Here is a 22,414-nt window from a genome sequence, read left to right as displayed (position 1 = left end):
GCCCCCCCCCAGGACCCCGGAGCCCGCCCACGCCGCCTGGTCCCGCCGGTAAATACCAGGTTTGATTTACGTCGGCGGGACAGGCAATTCCTGGGCGGGACTTCGGCCCATCCGGGCCGGAGAATCCAGCGGGGGGTCCCGCCACCCGGTGTGGCCCGATTCCCGCCCCCGCCCAATCTCCGGGAGCGGAGACTTCGACGGGGGCGGGGGCGGGATTCACGGCGTCCAACGGCCATTCTCCGACCCGGCGGGGGGTTGGAGAATGACGCTCCAGCTCTTTAGTTTTGCTGGCATTGAGGGAGAGATTGTTGTCACTACACCACTCCACTAGGTTCTCTATCTCCCTCCTGTATTCTGACTCGTCGTTATTCGAGCTCCGGCCCACTATGGTTGTTTCGTCAGCAAACTTGTAGATGGAGTTGGAACCAAGTTTTGCCACGCAGTCGTGTGTGAACAGGGAGTAGAGTAGGGGGCTAAGTACGCAGCCTTGCGGGGCGCCGGTGTTGAGGACTATTGTGGAGGAGGTGTTGGTGTACATTCTTACTGATTGTGGTCTGTTGGTCAGAAAATCGAGGATCCAGTTGCAGAGTGGGGAGCCAAGTCCTAGGTTTTGGAGCTTTGATATGAGCTTGGCTGGGATTATGGTGTTGAAGGCGGAGCTGTAGTCAATAAATAGGAGTCTAATGTAGGAGTCCTTGTTTTCGAGATGCTCTCGGGATGAGTGTAGGGCCAGGGAAATGGTGTCTGATGTGGACCGGTTGCAGCGGTATGCGAATTGCAGTGGATCAAGGCGTCTGGGATTATGGAGGTGATGCGCTTCATGATCAACCTCTCGAAGCACTTCATTACGACTGAAGTCAGGGCCACTGGTCGGTAGTCATTGAGGCACGTTGCCTGGTTCTTCTTTGGTACTGGTATGATGGTGGTCTACTTGAAGCAGGTGGGGACCTCGGAGTGGAGTAGGGACAGGTTAAAGATGTCCGTGAATACCTCTGCCAGCTGGTCTGCGCAGGCTCTGAGTGCACGACCAGGGATCCCGTCTGGGCCTGTCGCCTTCCGAGGGTTCACTTTCAGGAAGGCCAATCTGACTTCGGAAGCTGTGATGGTGGGTATGGGTGAATTATGGGCTGCTGGGGCACTCGCCAGCGGATTGTTGGTTACCTGCTCGAACCGAGCATAGATTGCATTGAGTTCATCGGGGAGGGGTGAGCTGCTGCCAGAGATACTGTTCGGCTTCGCTTTGTAGCCCATTATGTTGTTTAGTCCTTGCCACAACCGCCGAGAGTCTGTCTGTGACTCTAGCTTGGTTTAATATTCTCTCTTGGCATTCCGGATGGCTTTGCGGAGGTCGTACCTGGATTTCTTGTATAGGTCAGGGTCGTCTGCCTTGAACGCCTCAGATCTGTCCTTCAGTAGGGAGTCAATCTCGCGACTGAGCCATGGTTTCCGGTTGGGGAACGCACGTACTGCTTTCTTTGGCACGCAGTCGTCCACACATTTGCTGATGAAGTCTGTGACAGTGGTGGCATGCTCATTTAAGTTGGTTGCTGAGTTCTTAAATATGGACCAGTCCACTGTCTCTAAGCAGTCACGTAAGAGCTCTTCTGTCTCCTCGGACCAGCACTGCACAACCTTCTTAGCTGGATTCTCCCGCTTGAGTTTCTGCTTGTATGCCGGGAGAAGGAGCACCGTCTTATGGTCGGATTTCCCAAAGTGCGGTCGGGGGATGGAACGGTAGGCGCCCTTGATTTTTGAGTAGCAGTGGTCAAGAGTGTTGGCGCCTCTGGTGGGACAGGAGATGTGCTGGTGGAATTCTGGCAGTACACTCTTGAGGTTGGCCTTGTTGAAGTCTCCGGCCACGATGAACAAGGCCTCCGGGTATTCTGTTTCGTAGTTGTTTATAGTTCGTCCAGCGCCTTCCTCACTACTGCCTGGGGTGGGATGTAGACCGCTGTGATAATGGCTGAAGTGAACTCACGTGGAAGATAATATGGGCGGCACTTCACGGTCAGGTATTCCAGGTCTGGGGAGCAGAAGGTCGCCAGGGTAGCCACATCCAAGCATCAGGATGAGTTGATGAGGAGGCACACCCCTCCACCCTTCACTTTGCCTGATGATGCCGTGCGGTCCGCCCGGTGAATTGAGAAGCCTTCAGGTTGTATGGCACAGTCCGGTGAGGCAGGGGTGAGCCATGTCTCTGTGAAACAGAGCACACAGCAGTCTCGTACTTCCCTCTGAGAGGTAAGTCTGGCGTTAAGTTCATCCAACTTGTTTTCGATCGCTTGGACGTTTGCCAGGAGTATGCTGGGGAGAGGGGTCTTGAAACCGCGTTGCTTCAGTCTAACCTGCAGACCGCCGCGTTTCCCTCGCTTCCTCGGTCGGCGGCTGCTGCTGGATGATCCTGGGATCTGATGGCCGATGTCAGCTCTTGTGGAAGGTAGGTGGTTGCGTCTGGCGGGGTCCAGGGCGCTGGCGGGGACCAGGGCGCTGTCTACGTATCTGGGGTCGCGTCTGGCAGGGTCCCGGGCGCTGGTTGAGGGAGAGGCGTTGCTAGGGGGCATGTTTGCGGTCTGGATGGGTCCCGGCGTTCTGCGGGCGCGGGAATACCTTGCAGCGCGTTCGGGTCCTCGTGCGCGGTCTCCGCCGTTTCGGGGGTCCTGGGTCGTGGGCTGGGGCTTCCTGAGGCAGGTTGGGCTGGGTCCCGTGGTCTGTTCCCTCCCTGGGCGCTCCTGGGGTCGGATCTTGAAGTAGGCCCGGTCGAGCCTCCACTTGGATTTTTCTTTCTCCCCTCCCAACTCCACTTCCCATTTCACCCTCATCTTCACCACCCTCCCTGCTCCCCCAGCCATTTGTATATATCCCCAATTATTTCCTCCTGTTCCACATCCGGAAGCAGCAGTCGCTCCAGCAGAGTGTATCCCGGCAAGCTAGCAAACCCCTTCCAGACCTTTCATGCAAAATCCCTAACCTGCAGATACCTGAACACACTACCCATCGGCCGCTCTACCCTCTCCCTTAGCTCCTCCAGACTGGCGAGCAGAGAGAGCAGAGAGTGGAGAGCGGAGAGCGGGGAGCGGAGAGTGGAGAGTGGAGAGTGGAGGTGGAGAATTGAGAGCAGAGAGTGCAGAGTGGAGAGCGGTGAGTGGAGAGCAGAGAGTGGAGAGCGGAGAGCGGGGAGCGGAGAATTGAGAGTAGAGAGTGCAGAGTGGAGAGTGGAGAGTGGAGAGCAGAGAGCGGAGAGCGGGGAGCGGAGAATTGAGAGTAGAGAGTGCAGAGTGGAGAGTGGAGAGCCCCCTCATACTTCTCTAACCGGAGGAAGTCATACAGGTCACCCAACCAACCCGCGACCCCCGGTGGTGATGCCGACCGCCACCCCAGCAAAATCCGACGCCATGCAATCGGAGAGGCGAAGGCCACAACATCGGCCTTCCTCCTCTCCATGAGCTCCAGCTTCTCTGAAACCTCACATATCGCCACCAAAGGGTCTGAGTCCACCTCCTCCCCCACTATCCTGGCTAAGACCGCGAACACCCCCGCCCAGAATCTTCCCAATTTTTCGCAATCCCAAAACATGTGGATGTGATTTCCTGGCCCGCACCCAAATCTCTCACACTCATCCGCCACCCCCTGAAAAAACCCACTCATTCTCGCCCGAGTCGTATGCACTCTGTGCACCACCTTAAACTGTATCAGGCTCATTCTTGCAGAAGAGGAGGTCCTGTTTACCCTTCACAGTGCCTCACTCCATTCTCCCCAATTGATCTCCCCTCCCAACTCCACTTCCCATTTCTCCCTGATCTTCACCACCCTCCCTGCTCCCCCAGCCATTTGCATATATCCCCAATTCTTTCCTCCCGTTCCACATCCGGAAGCAGCAGTCGCTCCAGCAGGGTGTATCCCGGCAACCTAGCAAACCCCTTCCAGACCTTTCGTGCAAAGTCCCTAACCTGCAGATACATGAACTCACTCCCCATCGGCCACTCTACCCTCTCCCTTAGCTCCTCCAGACTGGCGAACCCTTCCACCAAATACAAATCCCTAACCTTAACCAGCCCCACTTCCCTCCACCTCCTGTACACACTATCCACTTCCCCGGCTCAAACCCATGATTCTCGCACAGCGGCGTTAGCACCAACATCCCTTCCACCCTAAAATGCCTCCTCAGCTGATTCTATATCTTCACCGTGGACTGCACCACTGGGCTCGCTGAATACCTACTCGGAGCCATTGTCAATGCTGCCGTCACCATAGCCCTCAAACTAGACCCCTTACAACATTCCTCCTCCATCCTAACCCACTCTACCCCTTCTCCTTCCCACCACCACCACACTTTGTCCACATTCGCCGCCCAATAATAATGAAGCAAGTTCAGCAAGGCCAAACCCCGCTGCTGCCTCTGCCTCTGTAGCAGGATCCTCCCCACCCTCGGCACCTTCCCCGCCCATACAACGTCAGAAAGGATCCGAAAAAAGGCCTTCGGTATAAAGATCGGGAGAGCCTGAAAGATAAACAAGAATCTCGGCAGAATATTCATTTTCACCACTTGGACCCTCCCCGCCAACGTTAAGTGCAATGTATCCCACCTCTGAAGATCCCCCCGGCCCTCCTCCACCAGCTCCATTAAGTTCCACTTATGAAGCCCCGTCCATTCCCTCGCTATCTGAATCCCCAAATACCTAAGCCTATCCCTCGCCACAGTAGATTAGCCCACTGTCCCAGCTCATTCACCGGAAATTCCTCGCTTTTCCCGACATTCAGTTTGTACCCCGAGAACCCTCCAAACCACCCCAACAGGCCCATAATCCTTTCCGCACTCTCCAACTGATCCGAAACATGCAGCAAGAGAGCATCGGCCTAGAGCGACACCCGATGCTCCCACGGTCCCCTCATAATACCCCGCCACTCGAGCATCCTTCACTAAATATCCTGGAATGCCATCCCTGCTTGGTGTGGGCTACAGTGGGTGTTTAGCAAAGATTGACACCGTCCCCAACACTGTCACTCAGTGACAAACAATCACCATTCAAGCTGCGAGTCAGACTCTTCACCAATCAGCAATGGGACGTGAAATGCTCAGTGAACAAGTGCAGCAGCATCACAGAAACATTTTTAAAATCCACGTGTGTTGATGAAGTCGCCGTCCAGAACAACCAGAGCCCCCGTAAGCCTTAAGCAATTGCAGATCAAATGATATAATGTGAATGTGCAGGCTCCAGTCCTTATTTAACTCAGAAACAGAATGGTGATAAATAAACGTGGGCGTGAGAAGCAATTAAAGTCCATGAGTACAAACGCGGTATGAAGAGTAACTTAGCAATGTCGGAGTATAAAAACATGGAGAATAGAGCAAACACCGGGAAAAGTCTCATTCTCCTGCAGTGGAAGCTTTGAGTCAGTAACCGTGCAGTCGTCCACTTGTATTGACACTTATCTCGTATACGGAGCTGGTTTATATAAAGGGAAGGCTGCTCAGTGACTCACTGAGCATTGTGAACATACAGCTGGTTAATGTTGACACAAAATGACAGACTGAGCATTTCTGAGCCAAATACATCACTGAGACAGGTAAAAACAAGCTGACAAGGACACAAGAGGATCACCCAGAGTGCTTAGCCTTTCACAGGAATACAGAGTGAATTCTTTGAGTCATCCCACTGTTCTCCGCAGCTGAGAGACACAAAGAATGACAATCAGAAACACCCAAGTTTATAAAGTTTTGATGAAGTGCTTCCTCCTCCCTGTCTCACTTGTCTTTATAAATATTAAAACCTGAATTTTCACCATGACAGTGTCTCCAGCTTATGCAAAATGATGCAAAGGCCAAATCCAGATGTTCTTCTCCCAAACCCACTCCTGCTCCTCATTCTTATGTGTGTTCAAATGTTTGTAAGTGAACATGATGTCCACCATCTTCATTGGGAGGGGCGGGGGAAGTGGTGGGTCTCACTGTGGGCATGTCCATTCATGGGGGCAGCTCCACCTATAAAACTGCAGCTGCCTTCTGTCAGATCTGATTTTCATTCGCAAGAGGTATGAAATATGTATTGCATGTCATGATGTGGAGATGCCAGCGTTGGACTGGGGTAAGCACAGTAGGAAGTCTTACAACACCAGGTTAAAGTCCAACAGGTTTGTTTCAAACACTAGCTTTCGGAGCACTGCTCCTTCCTCAGGTGAATGAACAGGTATGTTCCAGAAACATACATATAGACAAATTTGAAGATGCCAAACAATGGAGATGCAACCGACAGAGCACCCTTCGTCGTCCAGTACTTTCCCAAAGCGGAGATACTACAAAATCTTCTTCACAGCCTTCAACAGATCTTCGATGAAGATGAACATCTTGCCAAGGTCATCCCCACACCCCCACTACTTGCCTTCAAACAACCGTGCAACCTCAAACAAACCATTGTTTGCAGCAAACTACCCAGCCTTCAGAACAGTGACCACGACACCACACAACCCTGCCATGGCAATCTCTGCAAGACGTGCCAGATCATCGACATGGATACCACCATTACACGTGAGAACACCACCCATCAGGTACGCGGTACATACACGTGCAACTCAGCCAATGTTGTCTACCTCATACGCTGCAGGAAAGGATGTCCCGAAGCGTGGTACATTGGCGAGACCATGCAAAAGCTGTGACAACGAATGAACGGTCATCGCGCGACTATCACCAGGCAGGAATGTTCCCTTCCAGTCGGGGAACACTTCAACAGTCAAGGGCATTCAGTCTCTGATCTCCGGTTAAGCGTTCTCCAAGGCGGCCTTCAGGACGCGCGACAACGCAGAATCGCTGAGCAGAAACTTATAGCCAAGTTCCGCACACATGAGTGCAGCTTCAACCGGGACCTGGGATTCATGTTGCATTACATTCATCCCCCACCATCTGGCCTGGGCTTGCGAAATCCTACCAACTGTCCTGGCTTGAGACAATTCACACCTCTTTAACCTGGGGTTACCCCTATCTCTGAAGCTGTAAAGATTTAATTACCTGCTCGCATTCTAAGCATTGTCTGGCATCTTTGAATTTGTCTATATGTATGTTTCTGGAACATACCTCTTCATTCACCTGAGGAAGGAGCAGTGCTCCGAAAGCTAGTGTTTGAAACAAACCTGTTGGACTTTAACGTGGTGTTGTAAGACTTCTTACTGTATTGTATGTGTTAGACATGTCAGGAGAAGGTGCAAACTTTTTGGAGTTTGTCGCAGATGTAAGGATCTCTTTTGGATAAGACGAGAGACTCCATTAGATACCCCTAAAAAGTTGCAATCACTTCTGCAGAAGTGGCAACAAATCGATCACAGCTAATAATAATCTTTATTGTCACAGTAGGCTGACATTAACACTGCAATGAAGTTACTGTGAAAAGCCCCTAGTTGCCACACTCCAGCGCCTGTTCGGGTGCACAGAGGGAAAATTCAGAATGTCCAAATGACCAAACAGCACGTCTTTCGGGACTTGTGGGAGGAAACCTGAGCACCCGGAGGAAACACACGCAGGCACAGGGAGAACGTGCAGACTCCACACAGCCAGTGACCCAAGCCGGGAATAGAACCTGGGACCCTGGAGCTGTGAAGCAACAGTGCTACCCACTGTGCTAGAGTACTGATGAGGAAGTGAAGACATCGCCATAGACCTGCAGACTAGGGATGGATGGTTATTCTTCATATAACCTCTGTGCTACCTTGCCGCCCATAGATTTCATGGCTGTTTCCCACAGGACTTTGATAATGGGGATGTTGGTCTTGGAAGGGCAGACTTTATTCCCCCTACTGACTTGGGTGCTCAGGAGTGTGTGCCACAGAAAGCTGTAGTGCGCATTGTACTAAATACGAGCCACAATGGGAATGGCACCTTCTCACATTCGCACCAGACAGGCAAGTGACTGAAGTGAGACCAGGGCCAGACCAGGAGGATGGTATAGGTGGTCAAGGGGACAAGGCTCACAACCATCCCATTATTTGCACTATTGCTTTCAGACCTTCCCAGGGAGAATGATAGGGCTTTGCGTCCTCACCTTCCAACCACCACAATCAAAGGATCATGCTCAAACGTTTGTCTGGCATGAGGCCATCACCAAACATGTCTTCCGCTCTCTTCCCCTTTTAGCACACACTACCAATGGTGTCAAGTTGTCCTTGTTCTGTATTTTGATGTATCAAGCTCTTGCCAGATCTCGGCGGAATATCACAATCAGCCACGTGCAACTGTTTGGAAGCAGCCCCGGCCACATTCTGTCGTTTTGTGCTCTCTTGAACAGTAAATACTGCTCAGGAAGACATTCTGCCAGTACACATTTAAAATGAAAGGGTCATGAGGCATGCAGACTACACGGCTCCAAAGGTACTTGTCTGTTGTTTTAAGCACCCCGCTGATGTCAAATGTGAGAGTATCCCAAAACCCAGGAGATAAGGTGAAACATTGGCTCTTCCTGGTGTATATGTTCAATTTAGTACACTGAGGAAAATATGTGAACCAGGGAGGAATAGTCCTCGATGAACAATAAATAAAGGATATTTATTAAGTGAAAAGAGAGTCAACACACAAGAAGGACAAAAATATATCTCAATACTTGGGTACACTGATGGCTATGGGCATCAGGGGCGGGATTATCCGCCCCCCCCCCCGCCCCCCCACCGCCGGGTCGGAGAATCGCCGGGGGCTGGAGTGAATCCCGCCCCCGCCGGTTGCCGAATTCTCCGGTAGCGGATATTCGGCAGGGGCAGGAATCACGGCGCGCCGGTCGGCGAGTCCCAACCCGGCGATTCTCCGGCCCGCGATGGGCCGAAGTCCCGCTGCTGGAATGCCTGTCCCGCCGGCGAGGATCAAACCGCCTCTCTTCCCGGCAGGACTAGGCGGCGTGGGCTGGGTCCTGGGGGGGGCGGGGGGGGGGGGGGGGGGGCGATCTGGCCCCGGGGTGTGCCCCCACGGTGGCCTGGCCCGCGATCGGGGCCCACCGATCCGCGGGAGGGCCTTTTGGCCCCGGCTAACCTGGCGCCAAATGCCTTTCCTGCCGTCTGGCAGCGCGCCAACCACTGGCCAAAATAGAGACAAAAGAAACTTGCTGTTCATTTTAATCCCATTTTTGCAGCACTCGCTCCAAGATTATGTGCTCGAGTCTCTGGTGCGGGATTTATAGCCACAATCTCCAAAACCAGATCCATGAATTCTACTACTGGGCAAAGTTAATACCTTAGAAGGTAAACCCAGAATATTACTTCAAGGAGTGAGAGGAGAGCAAAGAGATGTAGATACATAGTAAAATCTAAATTCAATAACCACAAAAAGATCACCCTGAGATACACTCCTGGATAAAGTTGTTTAAGAATCAATTAAACGCTGAAATGGGATTCAGGGTGGATGAAGATCGCCTTCCTCACCTGCAAATTTCTCTGATCTTGGGAGATATTTTCAAATTACACAGTTTTTAAAAATGTTCCTTCCAGGGGATTGTGTTTAAGAAGGGATTGCCAAGAAGCAAAGTTGAAATTGTAATATCAGCAGGATACCAACAAATTGGTGAGAAATGAACATTCTCTAACGACATTGTAATGCACATCATTTATTGTTTATCAATTTTAACACCAACATTAAAATGGGTTATTTAATTGCACTCAAAAGACTGAATGATGTTTAAAGAACAGAGTCAATCCGAATCACAGACATCCTCGTTTGATGGAATCCTTCAATCAGAAATCCAACATGCTCCTTTGTGTTCGATCTGGATATTCTCCCCGGTTTCCCTGGAATAAGAGCAGAACATCAGTACGATCCCAGTGTGAAATGAAGACAGTTATTTCCAATACACAATGTTGGAGAATCCCCCTGTAGTTCAGGCTGGCTGCTCGGTTATGGAGCATTCCTGCAGCCCTCGCTTATTTTACTGGCCCTGTTAGCCTCCAAAGGAAATGGGGGTTATTTTAACCTTCATTACTGGTTAAATAAATTGTAGGAAAGAGGATGCTTACTTTGCATCTCGCTCAATTTCCTTTTCAGTGTGTTTCATTGGAGAGATGTACAATGGAGCTCTGATTTGCTATCTCCCATTTTTCATGCCACCCCATGTTGATAGTGTGAGGTGGCGTACGGTGTGAGGAGGCTTGTGTGAAGCAGAAACATTTACATGGACCTGTTGGCTTGAATGGCCTGTTCCTGTCCTGTAGATAATGTGTAAAACTGTGTATACAACCAGTTGTCAACAATCACTGAAGGAGCAGGTCCACCACCACAACCTTCTTAGGGCAATATGGAATGGGCAATAAAGGTAGTCTTGTCTATACCCCAAGAACAGGTCTGGGGGGCAGTACATAATTTAGATGTCAGTTTTCTGACATTACAATAGGGACTGCACGTCTAAAGTAACCCGTCGATTATGAAACATCTTCGGAAATTATGTTGAAGTGAGAGGTGCTATATAAATGCAAATTCTTAACTTTCCTCAACAAAGTAGTACTTTACATTAGCTTCTCACTCACTTCCCTACTAACCAATGACCACCCAGCCCCCATGCTGCCCCCCATGTTAGATTGAAATGATACCCTCTCCTCTGTACTTTCAACACAGCTTCCTAAATAGGAAGAGTCTTGACTCTTCTGCCCCTGTAAAATGCCACACGACTCGGAAACCTGGCATCAGGTGGAATGTGAAGTTCTGAATTCCCAGTGGTGGATTGGGATGCAGACATTTGATCGCGGTGTGACTGCGTTATGTTAAGCCTCACACAGACCTGTGGCGTGTTCATACTCCAAATACATTTGCATGCATGAATACTCATTAATGTGAAACAGTTTTCAATGAAGCCGACACTCAGGATGAAGTCGGCGGCGGCACATGAGAATCTCGTGCCATCAATTTGGCAATCACTTAAAGGTAGCCTGTATTCATAGAATTTACAGTGCAGAAGGAAGCCATTCGGCCCATCGAGTCTGCACCGGCTCTTGGAAAGAGCACCCCACCCACGGTCGACACCTCCACCCTATCCCCATAACCCAGTAACCCCACCCAACACTAACGGCAATTTTGGACACTAAGGGCAATTTATCATGCCCAATCCACCGAACCTGCACATCTTTGGACTGTGGGAGGAAACCAGAGCACCCGGAGGAAACCCACGCACACACGGGAGGATGTACAGACTCCGCACAGACAGTTACCCAAGCCGGAATCGAACTTGGGACCCTGGAGCTGTGAAGCAATTGTGCTATCCACAATGCTACCGTGCTGCCCCCAAATGCTGTATTAGTCAGCTTTGTGCAGTTGTGACTAAGGTAAGTGGTTGTCCATGTTGAACCTGACAGCACAAGCTCCAGGGAGCAGGTGAATGGCAGCTTGTGTGGAGGCTCAGGACCAGCAAGGGTGAGCCAGTGCTGAGGTGGTGGGGAGGGGGGGAGGGGGGGGGGTCCATCTGAGGGTGTTGGCTGGCAGAGTCTTTACCGGGCTTTGAGTTCACCTCCAAAATATCAATTCTCCACACTGAGAATGAACTCGGACAAGCATCACCAATGGGAAAAAAATACAAAAGAAACTATTGGGATTGATGGCCTACATCCTAGGGTCCGAAAGGAAGCGGTAGCAGAGATAATGGATACATTGGTTATAATGTTCCAAAATTCCCTTGTTGCTAGAAAGATTCTATTAGATTGGAAAAATGCCTCATTCAAAAAGGGAGGGAGGCAGAAAGTGGGAACCTATAGATCAGTTAGTTTAATGTCTGTCAGTGGGAAATTATTACTATCCATTATTAAGAACATTCAGAAAGTCAAAACGCAATCCATCAAAGTCAGCATGCTTTTATGAAGGGAAAATCGTGTTTGATTAATTTTCTAGAGTTCTTCAAAGATATAACAAGCCAAGTGGATAATGGGGATCCAGTAGATGTAGTGTATCTGGGCCTTCAGAAGACATCTGATAAGGTGCCACACACAAGGTTAACATACAAGGTAAAATCACATGGAATCAGGGGTAATTTCTTAGCTTGGATGGAAGACTGGCTAACTGACAGAGGCAGAGAGTCAGGATAAATGTTTCTTTTTCTGATTAGCAAGATATAACTAGAGGAGTGCCATAAGATTTGGTCCTTGGGCCCTAACTATTTCCAATATATATTAAGGACTGGAAGTAGGGATAGAAGGTACTGTAGCCAAATTTGCAGATGACACTAAAATTAGTGGGATAGCAGGTTGCAATGAGGAAAGAAGAAATTTACAAATGGATACAGATCGGTTAGGCGAGTGGGCCAAAAGTTGGCAGATGCCGTTTAATGTGGTAAGTGTGAGGTTATTCATATTGGTCAGAAAAAATGGAAAGGCAACTTATCGAAATGGAGAGAAACCTCAGAGTACTCTGGTGTAGAGAAATCTGGGTGTCCTCGTACATGAATTGCAGAAAACTGGCTGCAGGTGCAGCAGATAATGAGAAAGGCAAATCGAATTCTGGCCTTTATATCTAAAGGGATTGAGTACAAAAGTAAGGAAGTATTGCTGCAACTGTACAAAGTATTGGTGAGACCGCACCTCGAGTACTGTGTACAGTTTTGGTCTCTTATTTGAGGAGGGATGGAGTTGCATTAGCGGCAGTTCAGAGGAGGTTGACACAATTGATTCCAGAGATGAGGGGTCTGTCTTATGAAGAGAGATTGAGCAATTTTGGCCGATACTGCCTGGAGTTTAGAACAATGAGAGGAGATCTAATTGAGGTATATGGATGATAAAAGGTATTGACAAAGTAGAAGTAGAGCGGGCATTGCCTCTTGTGGGATATTCTAGATTAAGAGGTTATAGATTTTGATAAGGATACAAAAGAATCAGCAACATGTGAAGAACAGTCACAAAAATCATTAATTTGCTAAAAGCATTTACAAGACACAAAAAAATAACAAAACCACCAGCTCTCAAGCCAGCACACCACCCACCACCATCAGCATCCCCACCCGCCCCAATGGTAGCCCCATGTCGGTGGAAAGGCGCCAAAATGAACAGCACAAACCACTCGAAGAGGAGACACTGATGCCCAGCCCTAACGGCAGCCCCACATTGGTGAAAAGACACTCAAATAAGCAGCGCAGACCACCAGAAAAGGGCACATCAATACGGTGCATGACAGTGGCGGACGAGAGAGGGAGACAACACCCTGTACAAAAAAAACCCAAGTCAAAATATCACAATAAACTCAACAAATAACTAAGTACAGGCAAGGCCGCCAGCACTAAAGCCATTGCACGCTCCCCACCCCCATCCCCGCCACCAGCAAAGTCCACATCGTTGATGAAGCACTCCTAAGCACCTCAGTCCACCTGAAAATGACAGGCAGCGCATGGTTGAGGAGAGCGAGAGAGGACACCCTTCCCCCTCACTCGCACCGGGAAGGACCCCTCAACCCCTAGTGCACAGAAGCAGGAGGGCCGCAACTGGCGAGCATCTAGCCGCTGAGCCAAAATAACAATACACAACAAAAATACAAGACTAACCATACAATCCCCGAACAATGAGACAAAACCAAGATCAGTACAAGCAGCACACATAGTCAATTGGGCCAACACCCTGCTGCTCTCACAGTTCCAGTATCCGGTCTCTGGACACCATCCGGTCCAAAACTGCAAAGGTGAGTCCGTTCTCCACCACTTTGAACCCGGTAGCAGGCCAACCAAAATCCCCCCAATCTCGACTCCCAGCAGATAAGCAGGAAGGCAGCCAGTGACAAGTATGAATCTCAAGCGTGGCAACTGCAGGCAGACAAACAATATCCTCTCTTTCCCCTGCAAGCAATTTCTCCTCCATCCAACCAGTCATATCATCATTCACCCTTGCCGTAGTCCAAGCTTCAAAGTCCAATAAAGGCAGCCAGGATACAGAACAACACACCAGGTCCGGTAGCAGGGTTACAGCCAGAGCAGCAGGACCTCGGAGACAGATTCCCCTCCTCACCTCAGAGTGTGAGATACTCAGGTGACTAGCGTGAGGAGTTCCTTCCTAATTGGAGGAGCTCCCGCAGAATATAAACCCCGACCTGGAAGCAGTTCAGGGAAGGAAACCCTGCGGAGTGTGGAGAGGAGTAATTATTGTGACTAGTGTGGAATAAAGCGAGTTGTACTCTGTCAACCTGGCCTCTCGTCGAGTCTTTGCCTCCGTCTACAACATTGGCGATGAGGTTAAAGTGTAGCTGCTGTAAGAGGCTAGTCCTGCGACCTTGAATCATTTGTTAACCACCTCAAGAGGCCGCTCTCCAACTGGCAGGCACAGCACACATCGGTAAATTCGAGCCTTTTGACGCGATGTGGACGATTGGGCCCAGTATGTCGAAAGGCTTCAACCTTTTATCCTCACGATGCCATCATCAATGTCAAGCGACATACCGTCATTTCGCTGACCGTGTTGGCGGACCAACTTATGCACTAATCAGGAACTTGACTTAAGCGCACAGGCCAGACAGGTTGCCATTTGCCACGCTGATCGACCAGGTGGGCCGTCACCGAAATCCACAGCCACCGATTATGGTCTGACGGTACTGTTTCCATACCGCACCACAGATGCCAGCGGAGTCCATAGGGGAATACTTTGTTTGTTCACGGGAACTCGCTGCCCCCTGCAGGTTCAGAGCCGCCCAGGCTAAATCGCTGCGGGACTACTTTGTTTGCGGGTTTTGGGACTGGGAAACGTAGAGGCAGCTATTAATGGAGATCCCCCTGACCCTTGAGAAGGCCGTTGCCAGAGCATTTGTTCAGGAAAACGCCGACCGCAGGCTCCAGGAACTTCAGGGTTTGGTGATCCTGAACATTCGGCATCACCGAGACCCCCGGCCACTGACTACCAGAAAAGAGGTGACGGCGACCTCCCGGGTTGGGAGTCACCGCAGGGCCCGCAACTGCCGCCATGACTCACCCCGGAGCAACCATGGAGCTTTCCCCGACTCAGCGTTCCCAGATGACAGACGGCAGTATCGAGCGGGAAACCAAAACCAGGCACAAGGCTCCGGTCAACGGTGTGAGGGTACCGTCCCCAGGCAACAAACAAGTCGCCATTTCCCCCGCAAGAGGCCACACGCATTTCCTGGAGGACTTGGACGCTGAGGAGAGAACCCTACGCTGCTCTGTGTGACTGGCCCCAGAACGGCACCTATCCGGGTGACACTGCTGTTAACCGGACACCCCACCCTGATGGAACTGGACACGGGAGGGGCAAGTTTGGACGTCAGCCGACGCATGCTTGCCGCCATCTGAACACAGGGGCCTGCCTGGCCACGCATACCGGGGAGACCTGAGAGATCGAATTGAGGGCACCGCCTGTGTACCCGTAGCATACAGAGATCGGTCTGCGTGCCTACCATTGGAGGTAGTCCGAGGCAATGGGCACAGCGTATTGGGGTGAGATTGGCTGTGTCACCAACAGTTCGATTGGCAATACGTGTGCCAGTTATACCCCTGTGGACTGGATGGAGTGCTGTCCACGTTTCAGTCGGTTTTCACCAAAGGCCTCGGTTCCATTAAAGGAGCTATGGCCACGACAAATGTGGAGGAAAATGCCCCGCCCAGTGTTTCCACACCTGCCCTGTACCTTACACACTTCGTGCCAAGGGAGACAAGGAATTGGACCATTTGGATCAGCTGGGTATTATTCGCACTGTCCACTATGCCCATTGGGCTGTGCCCGCGGTCCCCATGTTGAATCCGGACGGGTCAGTGCGGCTCTGTGGGGACTATAAATTGACCATGAACCGGGTGTCCCGCCTTGACCGTTACCCAGTCCCTCGGATCGAGGATCTCTATGCCCGGCTCAGTGGTGAAAAAACGTTCACTAAGCTGGTCATGAACCACGCGTACTGGCAGCTGGTGCTCGAGCCAAGTTCCCGGAAATATGTGACGACCAATACCCATCGGGGACTCTTCGGAGTCTCCTTGGCTTGTGCAATATTCCAGAGGGTTATGGAGAACATCTTGTGAGGGTTCCTGAGGGTGGCCATCTACCTGGACAATGTTCTCATCACCGGGACCTCGCATCAGGAACACGTGGAGAACCGAACCGAAGTCCTCGAGCGGTTTTCTCGGACCGTGGTCCGCCTCCGGACGGAGAAGTGTGTTTTCCACATGCCGGAGGGCAAGCATCGCGGCTACCAGGCGGACAGCAGAGGCCTCCATCCAGTGGAGAACAAGGTACGGGTGATTCGCCAGGCCCAATCCCTCACGACCAAATGGCGCTCCACTCTTTCCTGGGCCTGGTGAACTATTACGGGAAGTTCATGCCCAGGATGGCCACGGTGCTCAGTCACTCCACCAACTAGCGAAGAGACAGAAGTGGGACTGGGCCCCCCACAGCAGAAGACATTTCACGAGGTGAAGCAGCGTCTCTCGTCAGAGGAATTCCTGACTGATTTCGACCCGGACATGCCCCTGCTCCGCACATGCGACGCCTCACCGCATGCCACCGTGGTGATCCTAACACACCACATTTCTGGCGGCTCAGAGTGACCTCTCGCTTTTGTGTCCTGCGTGCTGGTGGACGCCGAGCGGCACTACGCCCAGGTAGAGACGGAAGGCTTGGCAGTGGTGTTCGCGGTGTGGAAATTCCACCAGTATGTTTATGTGCGGCTGCTCACGGTTCATACCGACCACAAGCCCCTGCTGGGGTTGTTTAAAGAAGATCGGGTGATTACACCGATAGCATCGGCCCGGGTTCTACGGTGGGCCTTGCTGCTGATGGCCTACACGTACACTATGGAGCTTCGCCCGGCACAAGAATCCCGCATGCGGACGCGTTGAGCTGCGTGCCTCTACCCAGGAAGCTTCCAGCTCCCGCACCAGCTGCCGCGGTGATAGCCGTGCTCCATTTCATGGACACTTTGCCAGTAATGGCAGCTCATGTCAGAGAATGGACACAGATGTCGAGGGTCCGACATATGGTTAATTGCAGGTCCCGAAATAGGGCGATGTCAGATGGGCTGAGGACCTACATGCCAAGCTACCTGGGATGAGTGTTGAAGGTGGTGTCCTCCTGTGCGGGAGACGGGTGGTCGTACCTGAACAGGGATGGGCACCCCTGCTGAAAGACCTCCATAACAGCCACCCCGGGATGACCAAGGTGAAAATGTTGGCACGCAGCTACGTTTGGTGGCCTAAAATTGCACCCCATGCCAGGGATACCAGAAGGCCTCACCGGCGGCCCCGATGCACCCCTGGGAGTGGCCCGGGAAGCTCCCCACTCCCAGGGGGCACAATCTTTCTAGTACTGGATGCCAAGTCGAAGTGGCTGGAAGTACACCAGGTCCCCACTCACATAACGACTGAGGGTTATTTTTAGCATGCACGAACTGCCCGAGGTCCTGGTGTCCGACAATGGGGTGGTGTTCACGAGTCAGGAGTTTGCTTCGTTCATGACTGCAAATGGCATCAGGCACATACAGAGGGCCCCATACCACCCAGCCTCCAATGCGCTAGCTGAATGAGCGGTGCAAGTGTTCAAGAGAGCAATGAGAAAGATGACCTCGGGGTCGTGGGAAACGCGGTTGGCGAGGTTTCTTTTCAGTTATCGTAAGACGCCTATCATCTGAGAGTACCTTTAAGAAATGGGTGTTTATCAAATAGCTGTAGTGGATGAACCTTTAAGAAATGGGTGTTTATCAAATAGCTGCAGTGATGTCAGTGTGTGGGTGGAACTGAGCTGTGACTCTGCTTTTGCTTTTGCTTTGAGCAAAAAGCTGGTGTGTGTCTGTGTGTTTTAGTTTTGTTTTCAGAGTGAAGAGCTGCAGCGAAAGCAAACAGATGTGCATGGATATCTCTACAAGCTAAAGAGTGTTCATTTGGGTGATTTCAAAGTAATACCCGTTTCTGTAGATAATTTAAACCTGCTGTCTTTCTATAAAAAGGGTCTTTTGGACTAATGGATGTTGTTAGGAAAGTTATGAAGGGTTTACTTATAGAATCTTGTGTCTGTGGGGATTATTGATGTTGATAGTTGTTAAGATGTTTACTGTATCAAACCGGCAGAGGTCGGGGTACTTCGAGCTTCACTGGGGAATGAGGCAGGGGTGTCCCCTCTCCCCGTTACTATTTGCCCTAGCTGTAGGACCACTAGCTATGGTGCTGAGAGCCTAGAGGAACTGGCGGGGAGTGGTTCGAGGGTGGGGGGGGGTGGAACATCGGGTCTCGCTATATGCGGATGATTTGCTCCTGTACATTTCGGACCCTGTGGAGGGCATGGGGGAGGTTCTGCGGATCCTGAGGGATTTTGGTAGTTTTTCAGGGTATAAACTGAACATGGGAAAGAGCGAGTTCTTTGTGATCCAGGCCAAGGGGCAGGAGGAGAGGCTGAAAGACCTGCCGCTCAGGATGGTAGAGAAAAGTTTTCGTTACCTGGGTATACAGGTGGCCAGGAAATGGGATGCCCTGCACAGGCTCAACCTGACCCGGTTGGTGGAGCAAATGGAAGGGCACTTTAAAAGGTGGGACATGCTCCCGCTGTCACTGGCAGGGAGGGTGCAGACCGTGAAAATGACTGTCCTCCCCAGATTTCTGTTTGTCTTTCAGTGCCTCCCCATCTTCATCCCTAAGGCCTTTTTTAAGTGGGTGAGCAGGATCATTTTGGGCTTTGTGTGGGCGAATAAGACCCCGCGAGTAAGGAGATCGCTGTTGTAGTGCAGTCGTGGGGGGGGGAGGTTGTTGCTGCCGAACGTTCGCAACTACTACTGGGTGGCCAATATAGCTATGATTAGGAAGTGGGCGGTAGCGGCAGGGAGAGGGGGGGTGCAGCGTGGGAGCAGCTGGAGGCGGCGTCATGTAAAGGGACTAGTCTGAGAGCTTTGATAATGGCTCCTTTGTCGTTCTCGCCGGTTCGTTAATCCACAAGTCCGGTGGTGGTGGCGATACTGCGGATCTGGGGACAGTGGAGGAGGTACAAGAAGGTGGAGGGAGCGTCGGTCTGGACCCCGAGATGTAACAACCACAGGTTTGTCCCGGGTAGGATGGATGGTGGGTTCCAGAGCTGGCAGAGGGCAAGCATCAGAAGGATGGGAGATCTGTTCATAGACGGAAGCTTTCCCAGTTAGAAGGCGCTAAAGGAAACGCCTTTAAATATCTGCAAGTACTAGCCTTCCGGAAAAAACAGGTAGTGGCCTTTCTGACGCTGCCGTCACGGAGGATATAGGACAGGGTGGTCTCGGGTACCTGGGTGGGGGAGGGGAAGGTGTCGGATATCTACCAGGAACTACAGGAGGTGGAGGAAACCCCGGTGGAGGAGCTCAAGGGCAAGTGGGAGGAGGAGCTAGGTGAGGAGTTGGAAGCGGGTCTGTGGGCAGAGGTCCTGGGCAGGGTTAATTCCTCCTCATCATGTGCCAGGCTCAGTCTAATTCAATTTAAGGTGGTCCACCGGGCACACATGACGGCAGCGAGAATGAGCAAGGTTTTTGGGGTAGAAGACATTTGGCTGAGGTGCAAGGGCAGCCCTGCAAACCATGTCCACATGTTTTGGGCATGCCCGGAGCTTAGAGAGTTCTGGCAAGGGTTCGCGAGGGCAATGTCCAAGGTGCTTAACACACAAGTGGTGTCGAGTCCAGAGATAGCGATCTTTGGAGTGTCAGAAGACCCGGGAGTTCAGGGGGTGAAAGAGGCCGACATCTTGGCCTTTGCCTCCCTAGTAGCCCGGAGACGGATTTTATTAATGTAGAGGGACTCAATGTAGAGACTTCGGTTACCGACATGGCTGGGTTTCTCAGCCTCGAGAAAATAAAGTTTGCCTTAAGAGGGTCTACGCTAGGGTTCTCTCGGAGGTGGCAGCCCTTCGTCGACTTTCTCGGGGAAAATTAAAATGTCAGCAGCAGCAGCAATCCGTAGGGGGTGGGGGTCGGGGGTTGAGTGCTTCATTGGGATGGTGTGGGAAGACTGAGTCACGTGGGGTAATGTCTATTTAATTGTTATTGTATATTCTCTTTTTGCACTGTAGCCATCTGGTCACTTTCAGTATACAAAATGGACACTCGCAGAGCCTATAGGGAAATATGGACAATACTAAGCAACAAGCAGGCACAGAGCCTGAATGTATATTTGGAAAGCAGTTTGCAGACAGAATCGAAACTCTGGCTCGATTTACATATTGATGGCCCATCTCCGAGGAACAAAGGACTAACACTCAGGTAGCCGATAATGTCTCAGACATCCCGGCGCCACTACCCCAACCAAAAGACACAAACAAAGCAAGGCCAACGGCCACCTAGGACACGCCCAGCCATCAAGGCACCCGCCCCTTTATTGGTTTAGATCGATGACAATGATCAAGAAGCTGCCCAGTTAATTGGGACCAAGTTTAAGGCCCACCTAAAAGTGCTCGAAGCCCCTCCAAGTATAAGAAGGAACCGCCGCCAAAGATTCAGCCTCTTGGATTTGGCTCTCAAGCGGACAGACCCATCCACCACATCACCAGAAGCAAGTAAGTTCAAGGTCAACGCTCGCTATCAGACGGACAACCTTAGCTGTTCTCCTGTTACCCCTTCGAACCCAACAGCTTCAGGTCCGAACAACGGCCTCTGACCTAAGTGGGCACCCAAAATTAAGTTAGTGATAGAGGTAGTTTAGTTTGTAGTATTATTGTGCATGAGTAGATCTTACTGTATGTAAAGAAAGTTGTATTGACTTTGAACTAACTAACTGGTGCATTGGCTCTTTGATCGGTATCCAGGTTGAACCTTGTGGCGGTATCGAGAGATACCTGGCGACTCTGAAAGTATACACAAAATTAGGATTAAGAAAGACGACCTTATTGACCGCCATATTTATAGCAAGTAAACAGAGCAATAGCACTATGTTACTGTTCACTCTAGTTTGTTTTGTTATTATTGTTACTACTGTTTTATTATGAAAGATTCTGCAAAACCTTAATAAAAATACTTTTTAAAAAAATGTTTACTGTGTGTTTATAAAGTGTCAACTCGATTCATAAATAAACATGGTTTTGTTTTAAACGTACTTTAGATCTCTGTTGCATCACACCTGTAGAGTGGGCCCTTGTGCTTCCCAAAACCAAAATCTATTAAAAGTTGTGGGTCAGGTGAACTCCATGCTACACTTTGGTGTTCTCTAAACCCTGTCCCATAATACGCCCCATGCCACAACCGGCATCGCACCGGCGGAGTTATGCATCGGGCGCTGAGTCTCGATGCATTTCAGCCTTGTCTTCCTCGGCGTCGGGGCAAGTGTCCGTTAGCGGCAGAACCGCTCAGAGACGGACTCTCACCGCCGCCCACGGGCGCGCACCTTCACAACGGGTGACGCGGTTTATGTGAGGAGGTTCAGGGCTGGAGCTACGTGGATCGCTGGGACAGTCCTCCACACAACGGGGCCAGTCTCCTACCCGGTCCAGGTGCAGGGGGCAGAGAGATGCCGTCACCTGGACCACTTACGACGATGTGACCAGGAACCACCGGCATGTGGCCTGGAAGTCCCCGCAGGACCCTGTCACCGTCCCCCATACAGCCAAGGAGAAGCCCCGGGACCAGAGGGGAACTTAGACCCCACCTGCCCGTTCTGCCTCCTGTCGAGACGCCAGGGGACCTGTGGCATCCCGTGGAGCTGGACATCGACAGCGTAGATAGCGAGCCGGATTCCGACAAGGACATTGGACCTCCCGACGACAACACACGGGCACCACTTGTACCAGCAGCCTTACCGGCTGGGCCATGCCAGCTGCGACGTTCTTCGAGAAAGCAGCGGTGCCCGGTACATTACACACCTCTAGGACCGGCTGTAATGCTCCTGGAACTCCACCTGCAATCCAAGCGCCATTCGGCCCATCGTGTTTGCACTGGCCCTTGGAAAGAGCACCCTACTTAAGCCCACGCCTCCAGCCTATCCCAGTAACCCCACCTAACCTTTTTTGGACACTAAGGGCAATTTAGCATGCCCAATCCACCTAACTTGCATATCTTTGTTCTGTGGAAGGAAACCGGAGAATCCGGAGGAAACCCACGCAGACACGGGGAGAACGTGCTGACCCCGCACAGACAGTGACCCAAGCCGGGAATTGAACCTGGGACCCTGGAGCTGTGAAGCAACAGTTCTAACCACTGTGCTACCGTGCCACCCATTCTGTGCGGAGTCTGCACGTTCTCCCTGTGTCTGCGTGGGTTTCCTCCGGGTGCTCCGGTTTCCTCCCACAAGTCCCGAAAGACTTGCTGTAAGGTGAATTGGGCATTCTGAATTCTCCCTCAGTGTACCCGAACAGGCGCCGGAATGTGGCGACAAGGAGCTTTTCACAGTAACTTCATTGCAGTGTTAATGTAAGCCTCCTTGTGACAATAAAGATTATTTAAAAAAAGAGTGGATAGTGGAGAATAAAGTGAGTTGAACCCTGTCACCTGACCTCTCATGGAGTCTTTGCCTGTCTACAACAGCTGGGACATAAATTTGAGAAGGTAGTCCTATTTTTA

At 51.2% G+C, this 22,414-nt stretch overlaps 1 protein-coding gene across 1 annotated transcript in view; it reads right to left on the bottom strand.

Annotated features, from left to right (window-relative positions):
* Positions 1–9,556: 9,556 nt before the first annotated feature.
* LOC140430067 (PI-actitoxin-Avd5a-like) overlaps positions 9,557–22,414 on the bottom strand; it is a 201,495-nt gene continuing 188,637 nt past the window's right edge. Inside the window, exon 4 of the mRNA XM_072517606.1 lies at positions 9,557–9,753. Coding sequence (XP_072373707.1) covers positions 9,696–9,753 — 58 coding nt within the window. The 3' untranslated portion in view covers positions 9,557–9,695. The remainder of the gene's footprint in view (positions 9,754–22,414) is intronic.

Source organism: Scyliorhinus torazame, chromosome 9, assembly GCF_047496885.1.
Source record: "Scyliorhinus torazame isolate Kashiwa2021f chromosome 9, sScyTor2.1, whole genome shotgun sequence".
Classification (NCBI taxonomy): Eukaryota; Metazoa; Chordata; class Chondrichthyes; order Carcharhiniformes; family Scyliorhinidae; genus Scyliorhinus; species Scyliorhinus torazame.
Note: the sequence above shows the minus strand (reverse complement) of the source record. Positions and strands in the feature narration are given on the sequence as shown.